The sequence below is a fragment of the Physella acuta genome, unplaced genomic scaffold (genome assembly GCF_028476545.2).
Source record: "Physella acuta isolate Inbredline_101_S28 unplaced genomic scaffold, ASM2847654v3 ptg000129l, whole genome shotgun sequence".
Lineage (NCBI taxonomy): Eukaryota > Metazoa > Mollusca > Gastropoda > Physidae > Physella > Physella acuta.
In genome coordinates, this window is record NW_026731648.1 from 26,741 (window position 1) to 49,424 (window position 22,684).

The window sequence follows — 22,684 nt, forward strand, 5'->3', positions numbered from 1 at the left end:
CCCTTAACCCTCTCAGTTGTGTTATGGTTTTTGCCCAAATCTGGCCATAAAAACCATTCCATTTTAAGCCTGACATAGTGAATGGAACTACTTATTATGGAGTTTTGAAATGAATCAACAGAAATTCTCAAGCTATTGTTAGTCATTTTTGTTGCAGTTTATTAGCTGTATTTGATTTTATACTACTTTGTATTATATTTTTAAAAAGAGTTTTCTTTTTAACAGGCAGTCACAAAATGTGTGCTTTTCTTGAATCACTGATCTTGAATGGTATTGCCAATAACAATTAAGAATTAGGTTGTGAACTAGTAGTTATTAAAGGTGAATTAGTTTAAAGTCTTGATGTCCCATACCAGATTTTAACTTCATTCAAGATTTATTTTACATGTTAATTAACGCTAAAATTCATTAAGCATACTGGATATCATCCAATTTTCAAAGGTCACCCTTGTTTGATATTATTAGAAATAATTATTGTCAAATTTCTCTGCAATTTTCTGTTTTATTTATTTTTAATGAATTTTTTAATTCAGTGGGTTAAGAAACTAAAGGTAAGTTTCTATTAGCTGCTTAAGTACTGAGAGGGTTACATGTTCAGTAACAAGAATGTGACTGGTGTGGAAGATACAAGGACAGAAAATGTAAACAACTTACTCTGCACCCTTGTTGTTATGGCAGCCACAGCCTTGTTGACCAGATTCACAAGTTGCTCCCCTTCCATGTCTGGTGGCTCCTCTAAAGGATTGCTCTCTTCCATTTTCTGTTCATTTCAAAATAAATTACTTTACCAGAAAAGGCCAAATATTAGCTAATTAAAATTCTCCAAAATAAATGTATATCAAAACACTTAAGTTACCTTTGAATTTATTTTAAAACAGTTTAATGATAAATGATTCAGACAAACCTTCTTGTGCCAAGTGATGTACTCATCCCTCAAGATGGTCCTCAAGAAAGACGGCAGCTTGTACTGTGGCTGTACAAGACAGCGAGCTGTTGAGACCATGGCTGCGGTCAAAGGACCAATGACACCAGTATAGGTCAGGAACTCCGCAATGTTGGGGGTCAGTCTAAATGGAACAGGTCGGTTTGCATCCAGGTCACCTGAAAAATATAATTTAATTTATAAGTAACTGGCCTATTTTTATCTATATCACCTAAAAAATCTTTCACAAATTAATTTGTTTATTACAGGCCTATTTTCATCCAGATCAATTAATTTTTATAAATGGATAAATCAGTGTAACGTAAAGTAATTTTACTTAGTAGTTGAAGTGGCTTAAATTTCAAACAGCACCAACTATTTTTGTTAAGCTAAGAAACATCCTAAGTTGCATCCTACCAGTCTGGTCATCCACATCAAACTTGAAGAAGGAGATGCTCAAATAGCCACAGTCCTGGTGAAGGTACATCTGATCTGGGTTCATGCGGGTCAGGTGGAAAACAAACTCTGCTAAACCCATCAGAGCAAGCTGGATCGTCAACTGGAATATCAAGCAATTTTAAAATATTGGTCACCTAAAGTGGCAATTTAAAATTGTGTATGCTTTTAAAATTGGAATTTTTTTTTGATTATTCACTTGGATATAACATTTGTTGAAAACAGTTATTCAGTGTATAAATGCATAAATTACTTACACTTTTTCTGAAGGTCCAGTAGTCAGTAGCATCCAGGAAGGTATTAAGAGCCCATTCTTTAAGCAAGCCTCTTGGGACCATATTAGTTTGGACCTCTTTAAGAATGTCCCTTAAAACTTGATGGGAAGCCTGAGAGCCACGGGCTTGTACAGTGGCAAGTCTCTCATAATAGCGTGCAATGGGGGCATCATGTTCAATGCCACGTTTACTTGTTCGCTAGAGACAAAATAAATGTATGGGATCTCATTAGTAAAACTTTAAATTGACATTTGGAAAATGTTTGAAAAAAAAAGACATGTTCCATTCCATTATATAATTAAAAAATAAAAAACAATGGATGTGCCATGAAAATGGTACATATTTTGGTACGTAAAATACATGTAGGTAGATGTACAATACCTGTTTGTAAATATCCAAAAGTGAGACTGATGCTGGGTTATCCTCAATCAGGCGCAACTGGGGAGAAACTGACAAAACTCTTGGCACAGTGAAGTACAGCAGTCTGCGACTAGTTTCCTGATGAAAATTTAAAACAATTTTGTACAAACTCTAAACTAACTTAAAGAAACACTATTTTATTTCAAGAATTTCTACATTCACACAACTGATTAGAATAAAAAGTAAAAATGAAAACATGATAAATAATGAAACACTTTCTTAAAGATATACCTTCTGTTTGGTAAGAAACTGATTTAACATCCTCAACAGCTGTAGAGTTCTTTCCTCCCTTCTAGACTCAATGAGGCATCCATCATTTACAATGAGGTATGGATATTCCTGTTTTAATTTATTCAAGCAAGTTAAATCAAGTAAAAAAAAAAACTCGTAAAATCAGCTAAAAAGAAATCTGATGATTTCAAATTTACCCAAGTAAAAAAAAATAATTGAATCAAGTAAAAATATAAATATGTTACTTACCTTGCCATTCTGACCACGGATGTAAAGTCTTCGCGCAGCAGTGTTGTGTTTCTGAACAATCTCAACTCTAGGCATAAAGCGGGCTATTCTCACATAGTAATGGTTGTGCTGAAACACATTTGGGTAATTCAAAATTAAGAAACTTTAAACATTCATAAAACAATAGCAAGTAATTATCTAAGCAGAAATGATTTTCACAGGCATAAAAATTCATAAACAAGGACCATTCATTCTAACACAGGAACCATACATTTGTAACAGCAACATACCTTGGGCAGCAGAAATTCTCCTGGCATTTCAATCTCTGCTGTACTGGATGTGAAGTTACTCAACACACTACATTTTTCTTCTATCAGGAATGATCTAAAAAAATTTTTTACAGTAGTAAATTTTAAGCAGGATTACACTTCAAATAACTTAAGTAAAAATTTCTTCTAGAAATATAAATCTGCGTAAGTATTTACATGAAGTTTGAAATGAAATGGTAAACCAGACAATCATTGAATTGTTACTTACTTGGGGAACAGTTTTGTTTTAGCTTCCAAGATTTTTATCCATTTCTTCAATTTATTGATAAGATTGTGCAGCTTTGTTGACCCAGGCACACTATTTAAAAAAAATAGTTTTTCATTATTGATGTAAAAGTATAATTTAAAAAACCCTTTTCAAACATAAAAAATTATAAGCAAAAGAATAAGGAATCTTCACCTGAAATCAAAATCAGTAGTAAACTGACTCTTCATCTTCTGGAAAACAGGATCCTGGGCAGTGGCCTGAGCTCTACGAGCCAGAGACTCAGAGGCAGCACCACTAAATGAGGCAGTGTTGGAGACATTTTCTACACCAACACCAAAAGTGCTGACAAGTTTTTTCACAAAGTTCAGAGTGTGTGGCGTGATGGTTGCTTCAGTTACTTGTGAGAAGAAAAGAAAAAAATGTAACAAAAAATTAGAAAGTACTCACTTTGAAGTACGGAAAGAGAATACAAATTTACAAAAAAGAGTATGATATTACTTTTAAGACATTTTGTAATTTTTTTTTGCAGATCAAACTTTGAAAATACCTGATGCCCGATTTTCAAACGCAACACCATAACATTTCTCTAATCCTTGTCTTAACTGGCGCAAAACCTCTTCATACCAGTTCTCTCTAAACCAAACCATCTGTAATAAAATTTATTTACAATAAAATATACTATTTATCTTTATTAAACGAACCAATTTAATATGAAATTTTCTCACCTGTTCAACAATGCCTTCAAGTGTGGTGAGAACAGTGGGGTGGGCATCCCGCTGTGTGGCTATGATCTTAGAGCAACGCCACATGGAGTCTGGTGCCTTGATTGGCCCAGTCTCTGACCCTGAGGCATCTGGTCTTGGGGTTGTAGCTGTCTGGCCTCCAGTTGAAGCCTGGGTTGTGCTGTTGGCTGTCACACTCGCCAGGAAATCTAAAGCAACAACAGCCAAACAACAGTCAATAACAAGCAGGAAAAAACTGGTAAAAAAAATAGTAAATTACTTAAAAACAGAAATGTGCCACAAACCTGAAACCACTGACCCACCCAGGACTCCAAGCAAGCCTTCACCAAGATTCTGCCCAGGGGTTGTTGGTGTGGTTGCCATGGTAACGGTGGGCGTGGCAGCTGTGGCTGGAGTTGTGCTGGTTGCTCCAGTAGTGCTGGGAGTTGCTGCTCTGTTGGGGTCTATGCCAGCTCTCTTGTCTGGACAAAATTCAATAAACACATTTGTTACACACAGATTTGTGGCAGCTGTTATAAAGAGTTTTTAACAATCAAACCTATCAGACAAAGCTCAAGACACCATAAAAACAAAGCCAACTACCAAGAATGGAAACAACTCACGTCTCTCCCTCTGCTCAAGCTTGAGGGTGAAGTACAAAGTCCTGATGGGGAAGTAAACAGCCTGTGGGTACATGCGCCCCACAGTTGTCAGGAGATTCATGATCAGTTTGCCTTCCTTGCGTACCAAACAGGTCAGTAGCTGGGGAATCCTAATCAAAGGAAATTTAATTAACTTAAATAGAATGTATTACGGAATTTATTTGTACAAGTGTTCTTAACTATTACAGCTTATTTTTACAATTAGTTAAATAAAGTCACCAAACAAGATTTCAACATACCATGGCAGCCAGTGGATGGCTAAAATACCCTGGTGGTGTTTGTCCAGCGTGTTGGCTATGGTCAAGTTCTCATCATCATAGGTCAGCAGCCAAATAGCTTTGGCCAGGTATTTGCGTGTCCGGCCCTCAATGGAGGAACGACAAGCATGTAGGTAGCAAATGGTAGCCCCTTCACCTAGCTCCATTACCCTGTCAGAGTGAGAACACAGGCTTTAATGCTGGATTCATGCATACATTTTAAAAAATTTAAAAATTTTTCACACAGCTAACTTCAAGAGATTTAAAAATTATTTTAAAAGCTAAATAACAAAACAATAATGGTTTTGAAAAAAAACCGAGTAAATATTGAGAGCTTAACTACAAATTTCTAGAGCTAAAAACTAAAACAAGTTTCGGGAGTAAAATATTATGACATTTTACTTAAGCTAACGACTACGTCAGAAACAAAAAAATATGACAAGAACTAAGATTCCAGAAGCTCTAGAGCTAAGAGAATGACCTGTCTCTGGTGAACATGGCCTCCAGATATTCTCCCCACAGAGCCCAGGCATTGACCAAGCAGTCGTGGAGCTGGACAGCAGCGGCAAACACCTTGTTGGCCTCTTCGGAGCGGTTCAGGTGTTGCAGGAAGTAGCCCTTCATGGCATATAACTCAGCCATCATCTCTTTGGTGAAGAACTTTAGGTTGGTCACTTCAATCACATCCAAGCCCTGTAAGTAAGACTAAAATTCTTAAATGGTGCATTTCAGTGTTGGTCTTCATTTTATAGCTGCTAACATGCCTGACTCAGATGTTTATTTTTGACAAGTCTTGCCACAAAATATAATATGGCTATCCAACATCATCAAAACATAATTATAGCTTTAATTGTTAAAAAATTATATTTGAGATAGGCATGTCAGCTAATCAGTTTATGGTGTATTACAAATATAAAAGATAAATTCTTGAGAATTAGTCACTTATATTCTCTTTGCTAGTATCCTAATACAAATACAGTAACCCCAAATGTGACAATATTCAACCAAAACCCTTATCCTACACTTTAATTCTAACCATAATACCAGCTATATGGATGGTGATAATGTCTATAAAGTGAACAAAAAGTCTCACCTCGGTGAATTCACTTTTATTTAGTGAGCCCCCCATATGCATGTAGCACTTGACCTGTTGTCTGACCTTCTGGAAACAGTCAACTACTGGCACACTGGTGATACTGTGTATACTGGGGAAATAATGGGACAGTCAACACTGGTGATACTGTGTATACTGGGGAAACAATGGGACAGTCAACACTGATGATACAGGTGAAATAATGGGACAGTCAACATTGGGGAAATAATGGGACAGTCAACACTGGTGATACTGGTGAAATAATGGGACAGTCAACACTGGTGATACTGGGAAAATAATGGGACAGTCAACACTGGTGATACTGGGAAAATAATGGGACAGTCAACACTGGTGATACTGGTGAAATAATGGGACAGTCAACACTGGTGATACTGGTGAAATAATGGGACAGTCAACACTGGTGATACAGGTGAAATAATGGGACAGTCAACATTGGGGAAATAATGGGACAGTCAACACTGGTGATACTGGTGAAATAATGGGACAGTCAACACTGGTGATACTGGTGAAATAATGGGACAGTCAACACTGGTGATACTGGTGAAATAATGGGACAGTCAACACTGGTGATACTGGTGAAATAATGGGACAGTCAACACTGGTGATACTGGTGAAATAATGGGACAGTCAACACTGGTGATACTGGTGAAATAATGGGACAGTCAACACTGGTGATACTGGTGAAATAATGGGACAGTCAACACTGGTGATACTGGTGAAATAATGGGACAGTCAACACTGGTGATACTGGTGAAATAATGGGACAGTCAACACTGGTGATACTGGTGAAATAATGGGACAGTCAACACTGGTGATACTGGTGAAATTATGGGACAGTCAACACTGGTGAAATAATGGGACAGTCAACCCTGGTGATACAGGTGAAATAATGGGACAGTCAATACTGATGAAATAATGGGACAGTCAATACTGGTGAAATAATGGGACAGTCTACCCTGGTGAAATAATGGGACAGTCAACACTGGTGATACTGGGAAAATAATGGGACAGTCAACACTGGTGATACTGGTGAAATAATGGGACAGTCAACACTGGTGATACTGTAGATACTGGGGAAATAATGGAACAGTCAACACTGGTGATACAAATAATGGGACAGTCAACACTGGTGATACTGGGAAAATAATGGGACAGTCAACACTGGTGATACTGGTGAAATAATGGGACAGTCAACACTGGTGATACTGGGAAAATAATGGGACAATCAATACTGGTGAAATAATGGGACAGTCAACACTGGTGAAATAATGGGACAGTCAACACTGGTGAAATAATGGGACAGTCAACACTGGTGAAATAATGGGACAGTCAACCCTGGTGATACTGGTGAAATAATGGGACAGTCAACACTGGTGATACTGGTGAAATTATGGGACAGTCAACACTGGTGAAATAATGGGACAGTCAACCCTGGTGATACTGGTGAAATAATGGGACAGTCAATACTGGTGAAATAATGGGACAGTCAATACTGGTGAAATAATGGGACAGTCTACCCTGGTGAAATAATGGGACAGTCAACACTGGTTATACTGTAGATACTGGGGAAATAATGGAACAGTCAACACTGGTGATACAAATAATGGAACAGTCAACACTGGTGATACAAATAATGGGACAGTCAACACTGGTGATACTGGGAAAATAATGGGACAGTCAACACTGATGATACAGGTGAAATAATGGGACAGTCAACACTGGTGATACTGGTGAAATAATGGGACAGTCAACACTGGTGATACTGGGAAAATAATGGGACAGTCAACACTGGTGATACTGGTGAAATAATGGGACAGTCAACACTGGTGATACTGGTGAAATAATGGGACAGTCAACACTGGTGATACTGGGAAAATAATGGGACAATCAATACTGGTGAAATAATGGGACAGTCAACACTGGTGATAATGATGTATAAAAGTGATGACAAAAGTAGCAGTAAAAAATACTGATTGTAATACACCAGATCTGCCAGAAAAGCAACGCTGGTACAGAACCTTACCGGCTGAGAGTGTCTAGGCTGACACCAATGAGTCCATGTTTGCGAGCAATCTTTCCAAAGTGAATGATGGACTGGGCTGTGGCATGTACACCCAGCATGGAGTTGGTGTTCTGGATGGGAAAGTGTCAGAGTATTAACAGGCTATTTTATTCTAGATTATAACATTAAGGATATGTTTACAACAGCACAATTATTACAAGAGTAAAGTAATAAAAATATTACATTCTCCATAGGAGCTTGGCTTTCATAATGTTGAATGATAAACTGATAGTGGTGCTGTCTCCAGGTGAAGATGTCACTCCAGTGTGAAAGGTCATCAGATATCATGGGCAGACGGTTTCTAACGGAAAATAAATTTAAAAAATAAGCCATAATACCAATAAAATAATATACTCTATAGGCCTATATGTAGATATATTTTAGTTTTATTAAAACCTTATATTGGATTGTTTCTAATCTTATATTTTAAATTAGGAAATTTTGAATTTTGTAAGTAAAAAATTATAAAAGCTGAAAACTTTAGACAAGTTTTGAAGAAGCTGAAAATCTATAAATCAACCATGAAAAGAGTAGAAAAGTGTATACTAGTACTGACTTCCATGTTTTAACAATGGCCTTCATGTCATGTACGCTGGAGGTACGAGATATGTTGGCAGGCTGAAGGCCCTGGTTAATCTGAGCGGCCTCTTGAAGCTCCATGATCATCTGAGCAGCCTAAAAAAATTTCACAAAATAGTGTCTTTTTCCAACATGGTGGACTGGTAACTATACAACAGGTTACTAATTGTTGTCTCTTGGAGTTTAGAATTTTTAAAAATGATGTCTGACTCACTTGCAGATACTGGACATGTATCTGTGAAACAATGTTTGGCAACCTTCTCCATTCTTTGATGACCTGATTGCCACAAGTCTCTACTAGGCGCTCAATCTAAAGTGATTTTAAAAACATTTCAAAACTGAAAGATGTTAAAGAAAAGATTTTGTGTTATAACTTGCAAAAAAGACATTTATTGTATACTTAATCATGGTCTAGAAACAAGTTTAATAAGTATAATTTGAATAAAAATCTGTACTTTTTCTACCTGCTGAGGATTAAGGTGATGGTCTTCTGAATGACAGATGGCCAGGTATCCCTTGTACAGATTTATCTTCCACTGTAGTTCCCTCTTAAAGTTGCCTTCCACCTGGGGAGGGGCATGCTAAAAATTTTATCTTGGTTACGCTAGTTCTTATGGTTTTGATCTTGCAGAAATTTGCTTCATTTAAAAATTACTTTTTTATTATTTCTGATTAACTGTAATAAAGGATTTTCTTGTTTTAGATACAAAATTATAAATTCTTTAAAAATGTTTAAATGAAGCAAATTAAAAAAAATTTTTTGTTAAAAAAAAACAACTGATAAGCTTACTAAAATGAAATATTTTTTAAAAATATGCTAAAATAACTAGAATTAAAAGTTTGACTATACAGCTGTGTTGAAGTCACCCTGTCACTTAACTAAAAGATAGACTTTTATTGGTACATACTCGGCTGAGTGCATCTTTCATCAGTGGCCAATTAGGAACTCTCCAAGCACAGTCAAGAATAAGTTCAGGAATGACATTCCCACGAGAGTTGGCATACTCCAGCAGGTTATCCCACTGGTTCAGTTCTTTCGCACATCTGATATAATTTAAACAGATCAATTAGTGGGCCAGCAGCAAAAACAATATTAAACATTGTGTAAAGTAAGAAGTCAAAGCCTTACTTAATCCAACTATTCTCAATCAGCCTTAGCTCTTGCCATCCATCTCTAGGTGTGGGGGCTGTGTTGTGGTCCATTCGAATTTTAGCCATCACCTAAACAAGTTGTAAAAGGTTAATGGTGGATTGGAATAAGTTCAAGTTTTAATTTTATTTCATTTAATCCAACAACTGATCTTTTTTATCACTTATTCTACGGATGTATAAAAGAAATATCACAATCTATGACTATCTAACATAAATCATTTTAGAATAAATTGCACGTGTAGATTGGGAAAATGTGGGCACATTTCAATATATTAAAAAAATTTTGTGTTGCAAGGTTAAGTCAATTCAAAATGGTTCCAACATCTTTATTTTAACTTAATCAGTTGTATGTATGGATAAAGAAAGGTGTTTATTTTCCTATATGACAGAATAACATTCACTAATTAAAATTTTATAATGATTTTTGGGAAGTTCAATGTAAAAACAAAGCCTACCCCTTCAAATGTTGTCTGAGCCTGCTCAAAGAACCCATGCTGCATGTAGGCCAATGCTGTGTTGGTTTCTGAGTACTTGGCCCTCTTCTGCCAGACTCCAACAAACATGTCCTCCTCTTGTAGCAACTCATACAGTTCGCACAGGCAATCTAGTGTTTCCTGAATGGTTGTATAAACATTTTTATCAATTGGCTGAATTTTTTTTATTGCAGTAGCTCATACAGACAATCTAGTGTTTCCTGAATGGTTGTATAAACATTTTTATCAATTGGATGAAATTTTTTTTCTTGTAGTAGCTCATTCAGACAATCTAGTGTTTCCTGAATGGTTGTATAAACATTTTTATCAATTGGATGAAATTTTTTCTTGCAGTAGCTCATACAGACAATCTAGTGTTTCCTGAATGGTTGTATAAACATTTTTATCAATTGGATGAAATTTTTTCTTGCAGTAGCTCATACAGACAATCTAGTGTTTCCTGAATGGTTGTATAAACATTTTTATCAATTGGATGAAATTTTTTCTTGCAGTAGCTCATACAGACAATCTAGTGTTTCCTGAATGGTTGTATAAACATTTTTATCAACTGGATGAAATTTTTTCTTGCAGTAGCTCATACAGACAATCTAGTGTTTCCTGAATGGTTGTATAAACATTTTTATCAACTGGATGAAATTTTTTCTTGCAGTAGCTCATACAGGCAATCTAGTGTTTCCTGAATGGTTGTATAAACATTTTTATCAATTGGTTAAAACGTACTAGAATGCCAGCTACAAAAATGTATTTTGTGAGATGCAAATGTTTACCTGATGTGGAAACACAGGTGGTGGTTCAAAATCATACTCGTTAGCCGCTGATCTGGCAATAGCAGGCTGTGAGCTGTCAAAGACAGCATGTTCCAGGAGTAGACAGCTCCTGTGCCACAGGTTGTGGGTGCGGGCCAGGTACTGAAAGTAAACAAAAATAAATTACAGTTTCAAGTCAGTGGAAATTCTATCTGAGCTTTAAGTAGAATAACAGCAATTACTTATGGGAAGTGCAGGTTTTGCATTAGGTATGATCCTTGTAATTGTAAACGTTACCTTTAGAGCACAAGCTTTGATATTTATAGGGGGCACACACAAGGCAATACCCTCCACCAGAGTGTGTACTGCACTAGGGTGGCAGTCACGTTGTGTCACATGAGAGCCACTGGTCAAGAAGGGCACCAGCTCCTTTTTTACTCTCTGCGACAGACAAAAAGAGTTAATTCTTTCATGGCAGTCTCATGTTTGATGAAAACCATTGGGTGAGCTCTTTTATGAATACTCAACAAAATAAAAGTTAAATTTTGTCAGTATAAGCAAAACTGTAAAAAAAATTAATAATGTGATAAGTTGAATAACAAAACCAGGTATCTCACCTCCTGCTGTTTGTCTGCTAGAATTTTCCAAATTCTGGGAAACAGATCAAGCCATGTGGTGTGAGCCAAGTCAGTGGAATTATGGGACAGCTGACACAATGCTTCCAGGTATTCATGGGTCTAGCAGGAAATCATTTTATATTTTAAAAGACACCAAAATAATAAGACAATGAAACAAAATATTCAAACATTTTTAAAAAAAAAACAACTCTTTAGTGAATTATTTAATTTTCCTAACAGGAGGCTAAATAAATAAAATAAAAAATGTTTTACAACCTTGACTTCCTTGCAGTTATCCAGGAACTTTGCTTCACGGCTGAGCAGGGTCTTTAGGGTCTGGCCTGTTTCTTTTTTCACAGTTTTTGGAGTTTCATCACTTCCTTCTGATGTTAGCTCCAGTTCCATGTCTTCCTGCAACAGAAATAGAAATCATAAAGCTTAAGGCAAAATAATATGGTTTTCTGGCACTTAATTTGAAACAATGTGAGCATTTCAGACATGTTATACAATGTTGTGTAGTACATAATAAAGTTTTTAAAACTTTTTTAAAGAGTTATATAAAAATATGTTAAGACTAAAAACTCAAATGAGTCTTTAAAACTAAACTATATACTAATATAATAACGCTGAAAATGTAAAATAAATGACATTTTAGTTTTGTTAAATCTTCATAATAAACCAACAATCATTTTAAATTTAATGCTTTAAATAGAAAGTAGTCCATCTAATCATTAAAATTGTGCTATTAATTTATGTATAAAGAATAGTCTTAGATAACTATTAATTGGGATTGTCAAACAGAATCATAACACCACCACAGAATTTCTTGGGCCACAATAGGCACCGATCAGGGCTTTTTTTTTTAAATATCAGGAATTAAAATGAAAACTACAGGCAGAACAAAAACATTTGCATTTATGAACACCTTTATAGTGAAAGCCAGCAAATGGTTATCATTACTTAAATGATGTTTAAATTTTTTTTTTACGCATGTCATCAACATGCCCCAAAGTTGTTCTATTGTTCCATCTCATTCTAGGTGCCATCAACTCACCTCCTCCTTGGTGCTGTCAAGTGACTCCACATCCATGGGCTCTTCCTTCACTTTAGTCAAAGCTGCAAAATCTGCTCTCTCCTGGGAGTCAGCCAAGTTGATGACAGACCCAGCACTGGGCAACAAATTCATGGGCGATGAACTCTGAATGATAGTTGTGTTCAAGGACACACCCAGGATCAGCTGTTCAAAACATTAACAAAAATCTTTGTTTAATTTATTAGTACAGAAGAAGTACGAACTGGAAGAGAAATCTTGAGTAAGCTTCATCATCATATCTAACCAAATGTTGGAGGTAATAGCTTTCTATGTACACCTCACCTCAAGAGCTTGTTTGATCCAGAAATAAGTTCCCATATTCTCCCAGTTCTGGGAGCACATGATGTACAGCAGACGATCAAACACTTTTCTAGGAATGCTCTTTTCCATCGTCTAAACAAAAGTATATATCCATTAGTATTCAATGTTTTATTGGTACATTTTTTTTAACAAAGTGAATAGTTACCTATTGTTTTAATGGTAGATTTAAAGCAGAACAAGTTTATGTAACAAACCTCCAGAAACTTTTGCCTGATGTGGGGCTGATTGCACCTCAGACCTGCCAAGAAAGCATTTTCTAATTTTGTGGTCAAATCCGATCGCTCCAGATCTTTATCTCTGAAATAAAGAGTGTAACATATAACAATGTTTTAAAAGACATCCATGTCCCAATGTTACTCTAGTTACACCCAACAAATACATGAGGTCCAGAGTTAAGTACCTGTAAATAAATAGTACCAAATCCAGGAACTGCGAGTTCAACTCAATATCAGCAGGGAACCTTCTCTCTATGTTGCTCATGAGTTTAGATAAAAGGATGCATTTTTCTCTGGTCGATGGTGACTGGTTGATAGCTATGGTGGACTGCGGGGAAAAAAAAATTGAAAATATAATTTATACACAGCTCGACTTTTCATGTTAGATAAAATTGTCATTGCTAATGTATATTAATGATAAATTACATGTTAAGAAAGAAATATTCTAATACCTTGTTTTTAATCCAGTCTTCCACCATTTTAGTTATAGCTCGCATGACTTTGGAGTCTCCAGTCCTTTCAATCAATCCAGCAAGAATGTTGCCGATAAACGACTTCCTCATTTCTTGGCTCATGACACCCACTCTATTCTTCACCAGATCCAAGCTCAGAATGAGCAGCTCACTGGACCCACCTACAGTAGCCAAAGGAACTACACGTCTTAGATTATAAATACCTATCCATCTGAATGCACTATTTTCTGACTTATATTGTAGTTAGTGAGGTAGAAGGTAGACCAATGGTGTCACACTTACCTTTCTCTGTGTCCTGGACAGCTGCAGCAGCAGCAGCGGCGGCGGCCGCAGCAGCGGTGGCCACTGTGGTGGCTGGTGTGGCTCTATTGGCCTGAGTGGTCTCCTGATTTTTCAAGTGCTCATGGGTCATCTTGGTTAAAACTTTCATGAAGATGGTGATCAGGCGGTCAATGTAGCACTGGTTGTTTTCACAGGCGGATTTCAGGATCATAAGGGTGCTGAACAGTGATGGGGTGCCACCATTGTTCCTGAAAGAAATTTGTTACACCATCGTTAAGTCCAGTATTTTCAATAGATTCTTGAATATGTCCATGTGTTTTATTTTATTAGGTTTCAACGATGACCGTTCAAAGAGCAGATTAAATACATTTTTTTCGATATTACCATTTGAATGGATTAAGTAGTAAACACTAAGCTCTGCTGCCTTAACCATGAATCTAATCAGGTACACAAAAGAGCTGAGGCTGATAAACAAGCACATGAACTCAAGAAATTTGGTTTTGCATCTGTATGCTAAATACCATGCTACCCAGCTACCCATACTTGGCTTGTATAGTCTAAAAACAAACTCACTTGTCATAATTGGTAAGCCCCTCATAGATGAGTTTACTAACACAAGCATACAGGGCCTCCAGCTCCTCATACTTTGAAGCTACTGAACAGTTGGCAGATTCTGTGGGGAAAATACTCATCAAGCTCATCAACAGCTTGTGCACTGCCCGTATCACTTTGATGTTGTTACAGTTCATGCACATAGAGATCCCCCTTTGGAGTGGCTTGAAGCTAGACAGGATCATTTCCTTCTTCTACAAGAGTAATATAAACTTTAGTAAAAAACAAAAGAAAGGAATATTGGTGAGATACAAGGATAACATTTATCCATTAGTAAGAAAGAATTAAAAATTTTTTATGTAGATGTCTAGTATTTGATTGTTTATTGTCTTCAAACAATAAAATATTCTTGTAAATAGGTTTAAAAAAAATTTTGAAGTGAAATCAGCCTACCATATTTCCAATGAGGAACTCCAGCAGTTCAAGGGCCACAACAATGTTGCTGATGTTGGGCTGGGCACTTGTGGCTGTGCTCAAGAGCTTGTCAAAGAAACTGAGCTTCAAATCAACGTTTGGCCAGACGTCAGGTCTCATGGTCAGCTTGAGGAGGGCCACGCAGCGTTTGGACAACATCTCACCTGCAGAGCTGTGACCTACTGCCCCACTGGCTGCTTCGTTCACCTGTGCGTGGTGATCAAGCAGGGTCTGATTAAAACTAACTGGGTGCAGGTTGTTCTAATGGTTGGTTGTTTTATGTGGTACTCAAACTGATGGAAACACTTTGATGTTTTTTGAAAGAGACTTGGTAAATGAAATAAGTGTGGTTGGCAACAAAAAATGACACATTGGTATAAACCTATGCGATTTGACACAGCCAGAAACTACTGGCCAAATAATCCAACCTTATTATACCCCAAATGTTAAACTCATTTAAAGCATTGCAAACATCACAAAATATTACATGCTTTAAGTTAAGATTCTCATTAAAAAATTTCAATCAGTTAAATACCACACAATTTTAATGTCATTAACAGAGAAAAACAATTCCACATTGAACTACAAAATAAAATAAGTTTCAAGTTTTTTTAAGGATGAAACAAAAATACAAAAAAAAAAACCTTTGATTAATGGTATGTAAAAGAAAATTAAAACAAAACTGTTGGAGCATTATTTGAAGATTTAAAATATTACCTGGCAAGCAATGCGGAGCAAGAAATTAGCCACAGCATCACAGTACTGTTTGTCTATAGGTTTATTGACATCAGATCTACCAGCCTGAAATAGTTATAGTAGCCTGGTGATAATGCACATAGTCCTGGTGAACACAGCTAACTGATGTTTTTTTAAATACAACTGAAACAATGTATGAACTATGAAATAAAAGTCTACTGACTGTTCCTGCAGCCTTGACTTTCTTTGGTTCCTGTGGGGAGTTGACTGAAGACAATGAACGTTTGATGGCTGGGGCCTGAGCAGCAGCTGTCCCAGAGGATGTTGAACCAGGAGTTGAGCCCCCTTCTGGGTTGGGGGACTGAAACAACAAATTTACTCTTTAACCCAATGATCATCTTACAATTAAAATAGACTTACACAACTGTTTCAATTTGATACATGTTGGTCTAAAAGTACTGAGGCAACAACCTGAGGTTCTCCATTCCCTTCTTGTTCCTCCTTGATCCTCATCAGCTCCCACTTGATTATAATGTCAGCCAGATCAACTGCGAGTTTACGGTGCTCCAAACTTGCCTAAACATACAATATAACAAAATATATAAAATCAGAAGCAAATATATACAGATAGCTTTTTTTACTTTGATAATTTAAAATGTTATTTATTGCATTTTTTTAGCACCTTAGGGATCCTATATAAAAATATACTTACACTGAGAGAGAAACCAAGACGTTGCAGGGAGCTAACCATGTGCTGGAGCAAGCTGTGCCTAACTGGGTAGTACACTTTGTAATGTCTGACTACCAGTTGTCTGTAAGTTATAAACACCACAGTGTAAACAAATGTTTCTTTTAAAATCTGATTTAATAATTCTTAACATTTAAGTTTTCTGAGTTTGTAGTTCTAACAAATATGTAGTACTTACAGGATATGAACCAATTGGTTAACACTGTGGCCTTCTTCAACTATTATTTTCTTTGTCCAATGTGTCAGCATACCCTGAACAGAACAGAGTTTGGTTGTAAAAATACATTAATTCACAAGGAATTGTTTTATACAGAAAAAGTATAAAAACAATGGAATAAGAGAGAAACAAATTCAGGTACAAATTTGAATACATACATTTCCATCTTCCATACGCCCTGGCATGGCTGGCGTTAAGTACTCAAGAGACTGTCGTACTACCATCTTAGCTTCATTAGCATGGGCTTTAAGAAGGCTATGGAACACCTGTTGAAATAGGATCAGCAGTATATTAGGGTTATCTTGTAAAAGTATATTTATAGAGGTAAACAACCTGTTTAAAAGTAGACCAAATATGGGAGCATCATTAAATGGTCAGTGTTAAAATTAATAACAGTCTGTCTTATATAAATGAAACATTGAAATTGTCAGAGGAAACTATGGAAAGTACTATGAGAGTATCGGCCTTAAAAATTGGTTAAGAGTTTGTTAAACTGACCTGTAAGACAATCCTCTTGTGAATGGCAAACTTGGCAATGATGTGTGCCAGCAGAAGATGGCCGTGGTACTTGGTTGCTGGATCCACACAGTTTTTGGACACCAGGCAGGGCCAGGCAAAGGTCATCAGCCTCCTCAGTTTGTTGCCCTGTTTCCTGAAATGGTGTTGGACACTGAGTTTCTGGTGTATAAGGAAACTGTCCATAATTGTGTTAAGCACTGAGTCTCCCAGTTTATGAGTGTACAGAACGTGATGTGAGCAACATGCAATAGGACTGGGTGACTCACACTGGCTTGTTATATATCACGTCTATACAAAGATAAATTAGAACTGCCATAACTTGAATACAGCTGATATCCAAAAGCAATAAATGATTGATAATAATGTATTGACAGGAATATTTTAATAATTAAGAATTATTATTAAAATTTTTTTACCACAAATCACTGATCAGTAATAATACCCTCCAGTGCTTCTAATGCACTAAAACTCAGCTGGTTTATAGGTTTTATATACTAGCCTTGTACATTTAAATGTTTAAGTACTTCTAACCATACTAACTTGTTAGCTGTGTCGTGTATATGAGAAGATGCTTGTTATATTCTAGGCTTGTACACCGAAATGTTTAAAACTTCTATCCATACTAACTTGTTAGCTGCGTCATGTATATGTGGAGATGCTTGTTATATTCTAGCCTTGTACACCTAAATGTTTAAAACTTCTATCCATACTAACTTGTTAGCTGCGTCATGTATATGTGAAGATGCTTGTTATATTCAAGCCTTGTACACCTAAATGTTTAAAACTTGTATCCATACTAACTCGTTAGCTGCGTCATGTATATGTGAAGATGCTTGTTATATTCTAGCCTTGTACACCTAAATGTTTAAAACTTCTATCCATACTAACTTGTTAGCTGCGTCATGTATATGTGAAGATGCTTGTTATATTCTAGCCTTGTACACCTAAATGTTTAAAACTTCTATCCATACTAACTTGTTAGCTGCATCATGTATATGTGAAGATGCCTGCTCCACCAGCAGGGAGGAGAACTGTAGCAACAAGATCCTCACAGCATCAGATGTACCAAAGGGATTCTCTGGGTCAATGATACGGTTGATGAAAATGCTGATGACATTCTCATCATTATCCTGGTCTGGCGCGGGTGGCCCACCAATGAGTTTATCCCCTTCCCCTTTCTCAAAGGAGTGGTAGAAGCATGGGATCAGCACGTACTGCAGGATCTACAAAAAAAAAACAAATGTTATTTACCACATAATTCATCAGTTGCTTTACACTTCAAACTTATCAAATACAAAAATTGTCAAAGCTAGATTTAAAATGTAAAATGTAGCAGTTACCTTTTAAAATGTATCAGTCAAACATGTTAATATCTTTATTATGTTTTTACAAAAGTAAATACTGTAAATGTATCTAAATATATTTAAAATGCAAAATATTGATTAAAACATACCCTTTAAAAATATAAACAAAATTGCAAATCGTTTTAAAATGTCCAAACTTGATAATAGTGTAAACTTTACCTTTGCTTTGAGCTCCTGTGGCCAGCTTTGATCATGGAAAACAGCTACAAACTTAAAAAAAGCTTTTCTCTTCCATTCAGCAGTGTAGTTCTGTTAGGAGAAGACAAACTAAGTTAATGTTAGATTATACCATTTCTACAGTTGTGTGAAGTAAAACAATGCAGAGTTCTTCAAATAAAATTAGTTGACAAGAAAACTGACCTTAGCAACAGTTTCATCAAGAAAATCTTTAACAAACTGGAACTGTGGAATGAATCGGTTCACAAAGCAGCGGAGGATGTGGAAAAGTAGTTCACAGTCATCTGTGTGGTGCCTGGAATCCAATTTCAAGTTTAAATTGTGACTTAATTTTTTTCTTTTAAACCTAACAACAATTTTTTAAAAATAACTAATTAAACCTACTTGAAATAATTGACTAGGCACTTTAAAATGAGGGCTGGTTCCTTCCAATATACATAATCAAGTTCATCCTAATGAAAAAGAACAAAAAAATTGTTTTTGCAATAAATTTCTATTAAAAGAATTTTTTACAAGGTAGGAAAAGATATATGGTTTATATTTCTTTAACGATTTAACACTTGTTGTACTAAGATGGATAAATGGGTTGCAACTAACCACAGCTTTATGGCGCTCCAAGAAGGCATCAGATACCCAGATTGATAAGAGCAAGGTTCTCTGGGAAAACAAGCAAGAAATTTTACATTTTAATGGTCAAAGAATTAAATCAGATACATTTTCCCAGCTAATTCATCAAATCAGATATAATGAAGGATTTACCCAGCTATTTCATTAAAAAAATCTGTCCAAGAGATAGTTATATTTTTCTTACCATTTGAGGTTGTTGGGGCAGCCATTTTTCATCATACCTCACCAGGAGAGCAATGAGTCTTACAGCTCTATACTGAAGATCTGTTTTAACTGGAGCTGGACTTGCTATGGGACTGGCTGGAGTTGCCTGGTCAGCAGAAGACAGTGTAACAACATGAATCACCCACAGAGTGAATAATATATTTGTATAATATAGCCAACAGGTCAAGCACACCATGGACTGGGCATTTAGATTTAAAAAAGTAAAGTACCCTAATGGCCCATAGGCAGGTCAACTACAACTCATTAGTTTGACAGAGGGGGAGAGGGGTTGTGTGATCAACCCAATGCCAAGCCATATATAGTTTACATACAACTCTGGTCTGATACCTATTATAGCTGGGTGGACTCAGAGACTTTCTATGGACTAAATAAAGTCCATCAACCAATCTTAACAGTGTTAAGGTGAGGATTTGTGCTTTACCATTCACATAAAGAAACAAGCACTGAGGACATAAACCTAGAGATATAAACTAGTAGCATGAATAGTGTTACCTGCAGTTGTCCAGATAACATGTTGGCTAAACGCATGGGGTTAGCTCTGAGGGCTTCACAAAATTTAGTCCCATCTGGGTGGTGTAGTAGATACTGCAATAAAACATTTTTATTATTAGTATTGATTTTTAAAATTCTACTAGACTATATTTTTTAAGTAAGGTGTATAGAGGACATAGTTGACAACATATTTATATATGGTTTGATGAATTAATAGATGAAGAATAAATACCTCAAAATATCTGCACCATTGCTGATCTTTGAGAGCATTTTCAGAAAGAAACAAGTCCACAACTTGTGTGGGGTACTTGAGTTGAAACTTCATGAGTGGCTCACGGAAAGGACTGCTGGCCTAGAGAAACCACAACCAAACAAAAATTATGTAAGTTAGCTCACAAAGACATGAGGTTCAGTCATTGTTTTGGAGAGGTTGTGTTGAGTGTGAACAGTAAAATTTCTTACCTCCATCAGAAGAGCTCTCTCACCAAGAATAACCAGAGTTGTTAATGGCTCAATCAGATTTTTGCTGGCAGCAGGAATCAAGTGAAAAATGTTGATAATTGCTGCACACAACTGCACTTCCTGATGAAATAAAAATCACTCTGGTTTGATTTTGTGAACTGTCTAAAACACTATCTTAGCCACAAACAATATTTCTATAGACACTAAATGCTACCAAACAAAATCAAGTTGACTTACAGTGGACAGAACCTGACCAGCAGGCCGAGGCTGTCCTGTCTTCTGATTAGTGTGAGCAGTTTCAATCCACTTCTTCAGATGGCCCTACAAGGAAAATAATTTTTAATAAATTTCTTATTCAAAGTAAAGACTTTCTACAATGTAACAAGTACAATTTAACAATTCAGTAGGCCTACATAGATTGTGAGACGATATATCTACCTGCATAGATTCACATAGTTTTTCATTAAAGCTGGTAGGGAAGAGCTGCACCAAAGATGAGAGCCTTTTGATGATGCTGAGATTCAACCCTCGGTAGTCTCCCAACACAGACAGTAAGGGTCTCATGGCACCATATGCCATGTCTACATCTATTGTACAGCCTTGCATAAACTGTTAGAGAAAATTATCAGTATCTAGACTAGTCTCATGTACAAACATGATAGAAATGTTGGGAAAGATTTTACAAGTGTTTACAAGTTTAGTTTAGATTTGTAAACTTTTACCATTTTCATTGACTCGTGAGCTGTCTCTTGGATCTCAGAGTTGGAACTGTTGAGGGCTTTGTACAGTGTTTGGAAAATCTTTTCCTTCTTGTTTAGGACAAGATTACATGCAGCTAGTGCCTCTGGAGAAGGAAACATGGATAAAATTGTAAAAAGCTTAGTAAAATAACCCTTTCGAACTTGACAATCCAGGGTCAGCTGAAGTAGAGTTTACATGTTTCAGTGACCTCAGCATATATAGGTCTAAAAAGGTCAGCAGTATGCCCAGCCGCCTTCTCTATCCCTAACATGAGTCAGGTACCCATCAGAGCTATGTCGACTCTGGGACATTCTACAGACAAGAACCTGGGATTTTAAAATTAGCAGACATGCTCTACCATCCAACCAAGCTCTTCCCGTACAAAATTTTAATTTTCATTAAAAGTTCAATCCAAATCAATGTATCTTCTAACTAGGAAAGCTGTTTATCCATAAAAAAAAGTCATTTTGTGACAACCTTACAGTTAAAACAAATCATCTTTTAAACACATTTTCCACTTACTGAGTGCACTTTTCTTTAAGGGCACCAAATTGGTGACATTCTTATAACAAGGCTGTTTCATCAGTACAGACTCTTCAGCATCACACATGTTGAACACCTATCAGAGATTTTATAGCAGTGTTTAGTAATTGAAGACTATATAAGGAAACAACTGTTAATGTACACCATACAAAACAAACAAGTACCTCATGGAAGAAAACACCATGCTCCAGCTGATTGGCATCAAAGTTAAACAATCTTGGCTCCAGTGTTACACAGAAGGTATAGCCATCCTAAAAGTTTGAAGGAAATTTTCATTTATTTAATTCTAATATTTTAAAACAAACTACATTAACTGAAAATGCATTCCAATACACTATAACCAGGAATTAAACTAGATTTAATCATACATCAGACAAGATTTAAGATAAGATTAAATTATGAATTAGACAAACATTTAATGATGAATTAGACAATGTTAAATCTTGAATTAGATATCTAATCATGAATTAGACAAGATTTTAGCTCACCATGATTCCAATCTGAGACACCAGAGCTATGTGCCTGAGCAGATGTTTCTTGGGTGGAATCATGTCCTGCAACAGTTCTTTATGTGGCTCCATGATCTCTGTCACTGTTTTCTTGGACACCTCAGCTAAGGTCTTCAGTGATTTCATACACTGTCAAGTACAAGCAACGAACAATAAGATTGTTCAAGGGATACAAAAGTTTCAAAATATTTTTTTTAATAAAATAAATTGTACCAACCTGTTGCCTGACCAATGTATTTGAGGTTGTGATTTGTGGAATCAGTTTATGGGCAACATCATAAATTGATTTTTTTTGGGCAGCAATTAAATCTTCAGTTGCTTCATCACCTTCTAATGGCTTGGCACACAATCTCAACATTTCCTCAACACATTTCTGGGCAAGTTCAACAGCTCCACTGGAAACCTGTTGAAATTGTGGCAGAAAAAATCATGAGGTCCATCATTTTCCAAAACAGCTTTTATACCGGACTTTAAAAATAA

General features: G+C 36.2%; 1 protein-coding gene across 15 annotated transcripts in view; it reads right to left on the reverse strand.

Moving 5' to 3' along the window:
* Window positions 1-22,684, reverse strand: part of LOC131935027 (transformation/transcription domain-associated protein) — a 37,779-nt gene that overhangs the window by 914 nt on the left and 14,181 nt on the right. For 7 of the 15 annotated variants that reach the window (XM_059291300.1, XM_059291301.1, XM_059291299.1 and 4 more), the window contains exons 34-93: window positions 22,422-22,607; window positions 22,184-22,333; window positions 21,860-21,946; window positions 21,675-21,771; window positions 21,134-21,255; window positions 20,850-21,020; window positions 20,649-20,732; window positions 20,412-20,531; window positions 20,182-20,301; window positions 19,950-20,042; window positions 19,417-19,542; window positions 19,203-19,262; window positions 18,990-19,057; window positions 18,789-18,900; window positions 18,588-18,677; window positions 18,040-18,287; window positions 17,044-17,197; window positions 16,704-16,811; window positions 16,507-16,580; window positions 16,293-16,392; window positions 16,052-16,156; window positions 15,804-15,941; window positions 15,602-15,685; window positions 14,864-15,115; window positions 14,432-14,664; window positions 13,859-14,106; window positions 13,556-13,755; window positions 13,289-13,431; window positions 13,083-13,185; window positions 12,850-12,960; window positions 12,529-12,711; window positions 11,751-11,885; window positions 11,475-11,594; window positions 11,155-11,298; window positions 10,879-11,019; window positions 10,073-10,231; window positions 9,595-9,686; window positions 9,374-9,509; window positions 8,930-9,046; window positions 8,680-8,775; window positions 8,443-8,561; window positions 8,070-8,187; window positions 7,848-7,957; window positions 5,804-5,915; window positions 5,192-5,415; window positions 4,693-4,881; window positions 4,415-4,563; window positions 4,097-4,273; window positions 3,795-4,000; window positions 3,617-3,716; window positions 3,262-3,466; window positions 3,070-3,159; window positions 2,823-2,916; window positions 2,554-2,661; window positions 2,305-2,412; window positions 2,035-2,151; window positions 1,636-1,851; window positions 1,340-1,481; window positions 905-1,101; window positions 655-760 (exon numbers count right to left, since the gene is read on the reverse strand). In XM_059291300.1, the coding sequence (XP_059147283.1) occupies window positions 655-760; window positions 905-1,101; window positions 1,340-1,481; window positions 1,636-1,851; window positions 2,035-2,151; window positions 2,305-2,412; window positions 2,554-2,661; window positions 2,823-2,916; window positions 3,070-3,159; window positions 3,262-3,466; window positions 3,617-3,716; window positions 3,795-4,000; window positions 4,097-4,273; window positions 4,415-4,563; window positions 4,693-4,881; window positions 5,192-5,415; window positions 5,804-5,915; window positions 7,848-7,957; window positions 8,070-8,187; window positions 8,443-8,561; window positions 8,680-8,775; window positions 8,930-9,046; window positions 9,374-9,509; window positions 9,595-9,686; window positions 10,073-10,231; window positions 10,879-11,019; window positions 11,155-11,298; window positions 11,475-11,594; window positions 11,751-11,885; window positions 12,529-12,711; window positions 12,850-12,960; window positions 13,083-13,185; window positions 13,289-13,431; window positions 13,556-13,755; window positions 13,859-14,106; window positions 14,432-14,664; window positions 14,864-15,115; window positions 15,602-15,685; window positions 15,804-15,941; window positions 16,052-16,156; window positions 16,293-16,392; window positions 16,507-16,580; window positions 16,704-16,811; window positions 17,044-17,197; window positions 18,040-18,287; window positions 18,588-18,677; window positions 18,789-18,900; window positions 18,990-19,057; window positions 19,203-19,262; window positions 19,417-19,542; window positions 19,950-20,042; window positions 20,182-20,301; window positions 20,412-20,531; window positions 20,649-20,732; window positions 20,850-21,020; window positions 21,134-21,255; window positions 21,675-21,771; window positions 21,860-21,946; window positions 22,184-22,333; window positions 22,422-22,607 (8,197 nt within the window). The remainder of the gene's footprint in view (window positions 1-654; window positions 761-904; window positions 1,102-1,339; window positions 1,482-1,635; window positions 1,852-2,034; window positions 2,152-2,304; window positions 2,413-2,553; window positions 2,662-2,822; window positions 2,917-3,069; window positions 3,160-3,261; window positions 3,467-3,616; window positions 3,717-3,794; window positions 4,001-4,096; window positions 4,274-4,414; window positions 4,564-4,692; window positions 4,882-5,191; window positions 5,416-5,803; window positions 5,916-7,847; window positions 7,958-8,069; window positions 8,188-8,442; window positions 8,562-8,679; window positions 8,776-8,929; window positions 9,047-9,373; window positions 9,510-9,594; window positions 9,687-10,072; window positions 10,232-10,878; window positions 11,020-11,154; window positions 11,299-11,474; window positions 11,595-11,750; window positions 11,886-12,528; window positions 12,712-12,849; window positions 12,961-13,082; window positions 13,186-13,288; window positions 13,432-13,555; window positions 13,756-13,858; window positions 14,107-14,431; window positions 14,665-14,863; window positions 15,116-15,601; window positions 15,686-15,803; window positions 15,942-16,051; window positions 16,157-16,292; window positions 16,393-16,506; window positions 16,581-16,703; window positions 16,812-17,043; window positions 17,198-18,039; window positions 18,288-18,587; window positions 18,678-18,788; window positions 18,901-18,989; window positions 19,058-19,202; window positions 19,263-19,416; window positions 19,543-19,949; window positions 20,043-20,181; window positions 20,302-20,411; window positions 20,532-20,648; window positions 20,733-20,849; window positions 21,021-21,133; window positions 21,256-21,674; window positions 21,772-21,859; window positions 21,947-22,183; window positions 22,334-22,421; window positions 22,608-22,684) is intronic. The other 8 variants (XM_059291302.1, XM_059291298.1, XM_059291303.1 and 5 more) reach the window with 7 other exon arrangements.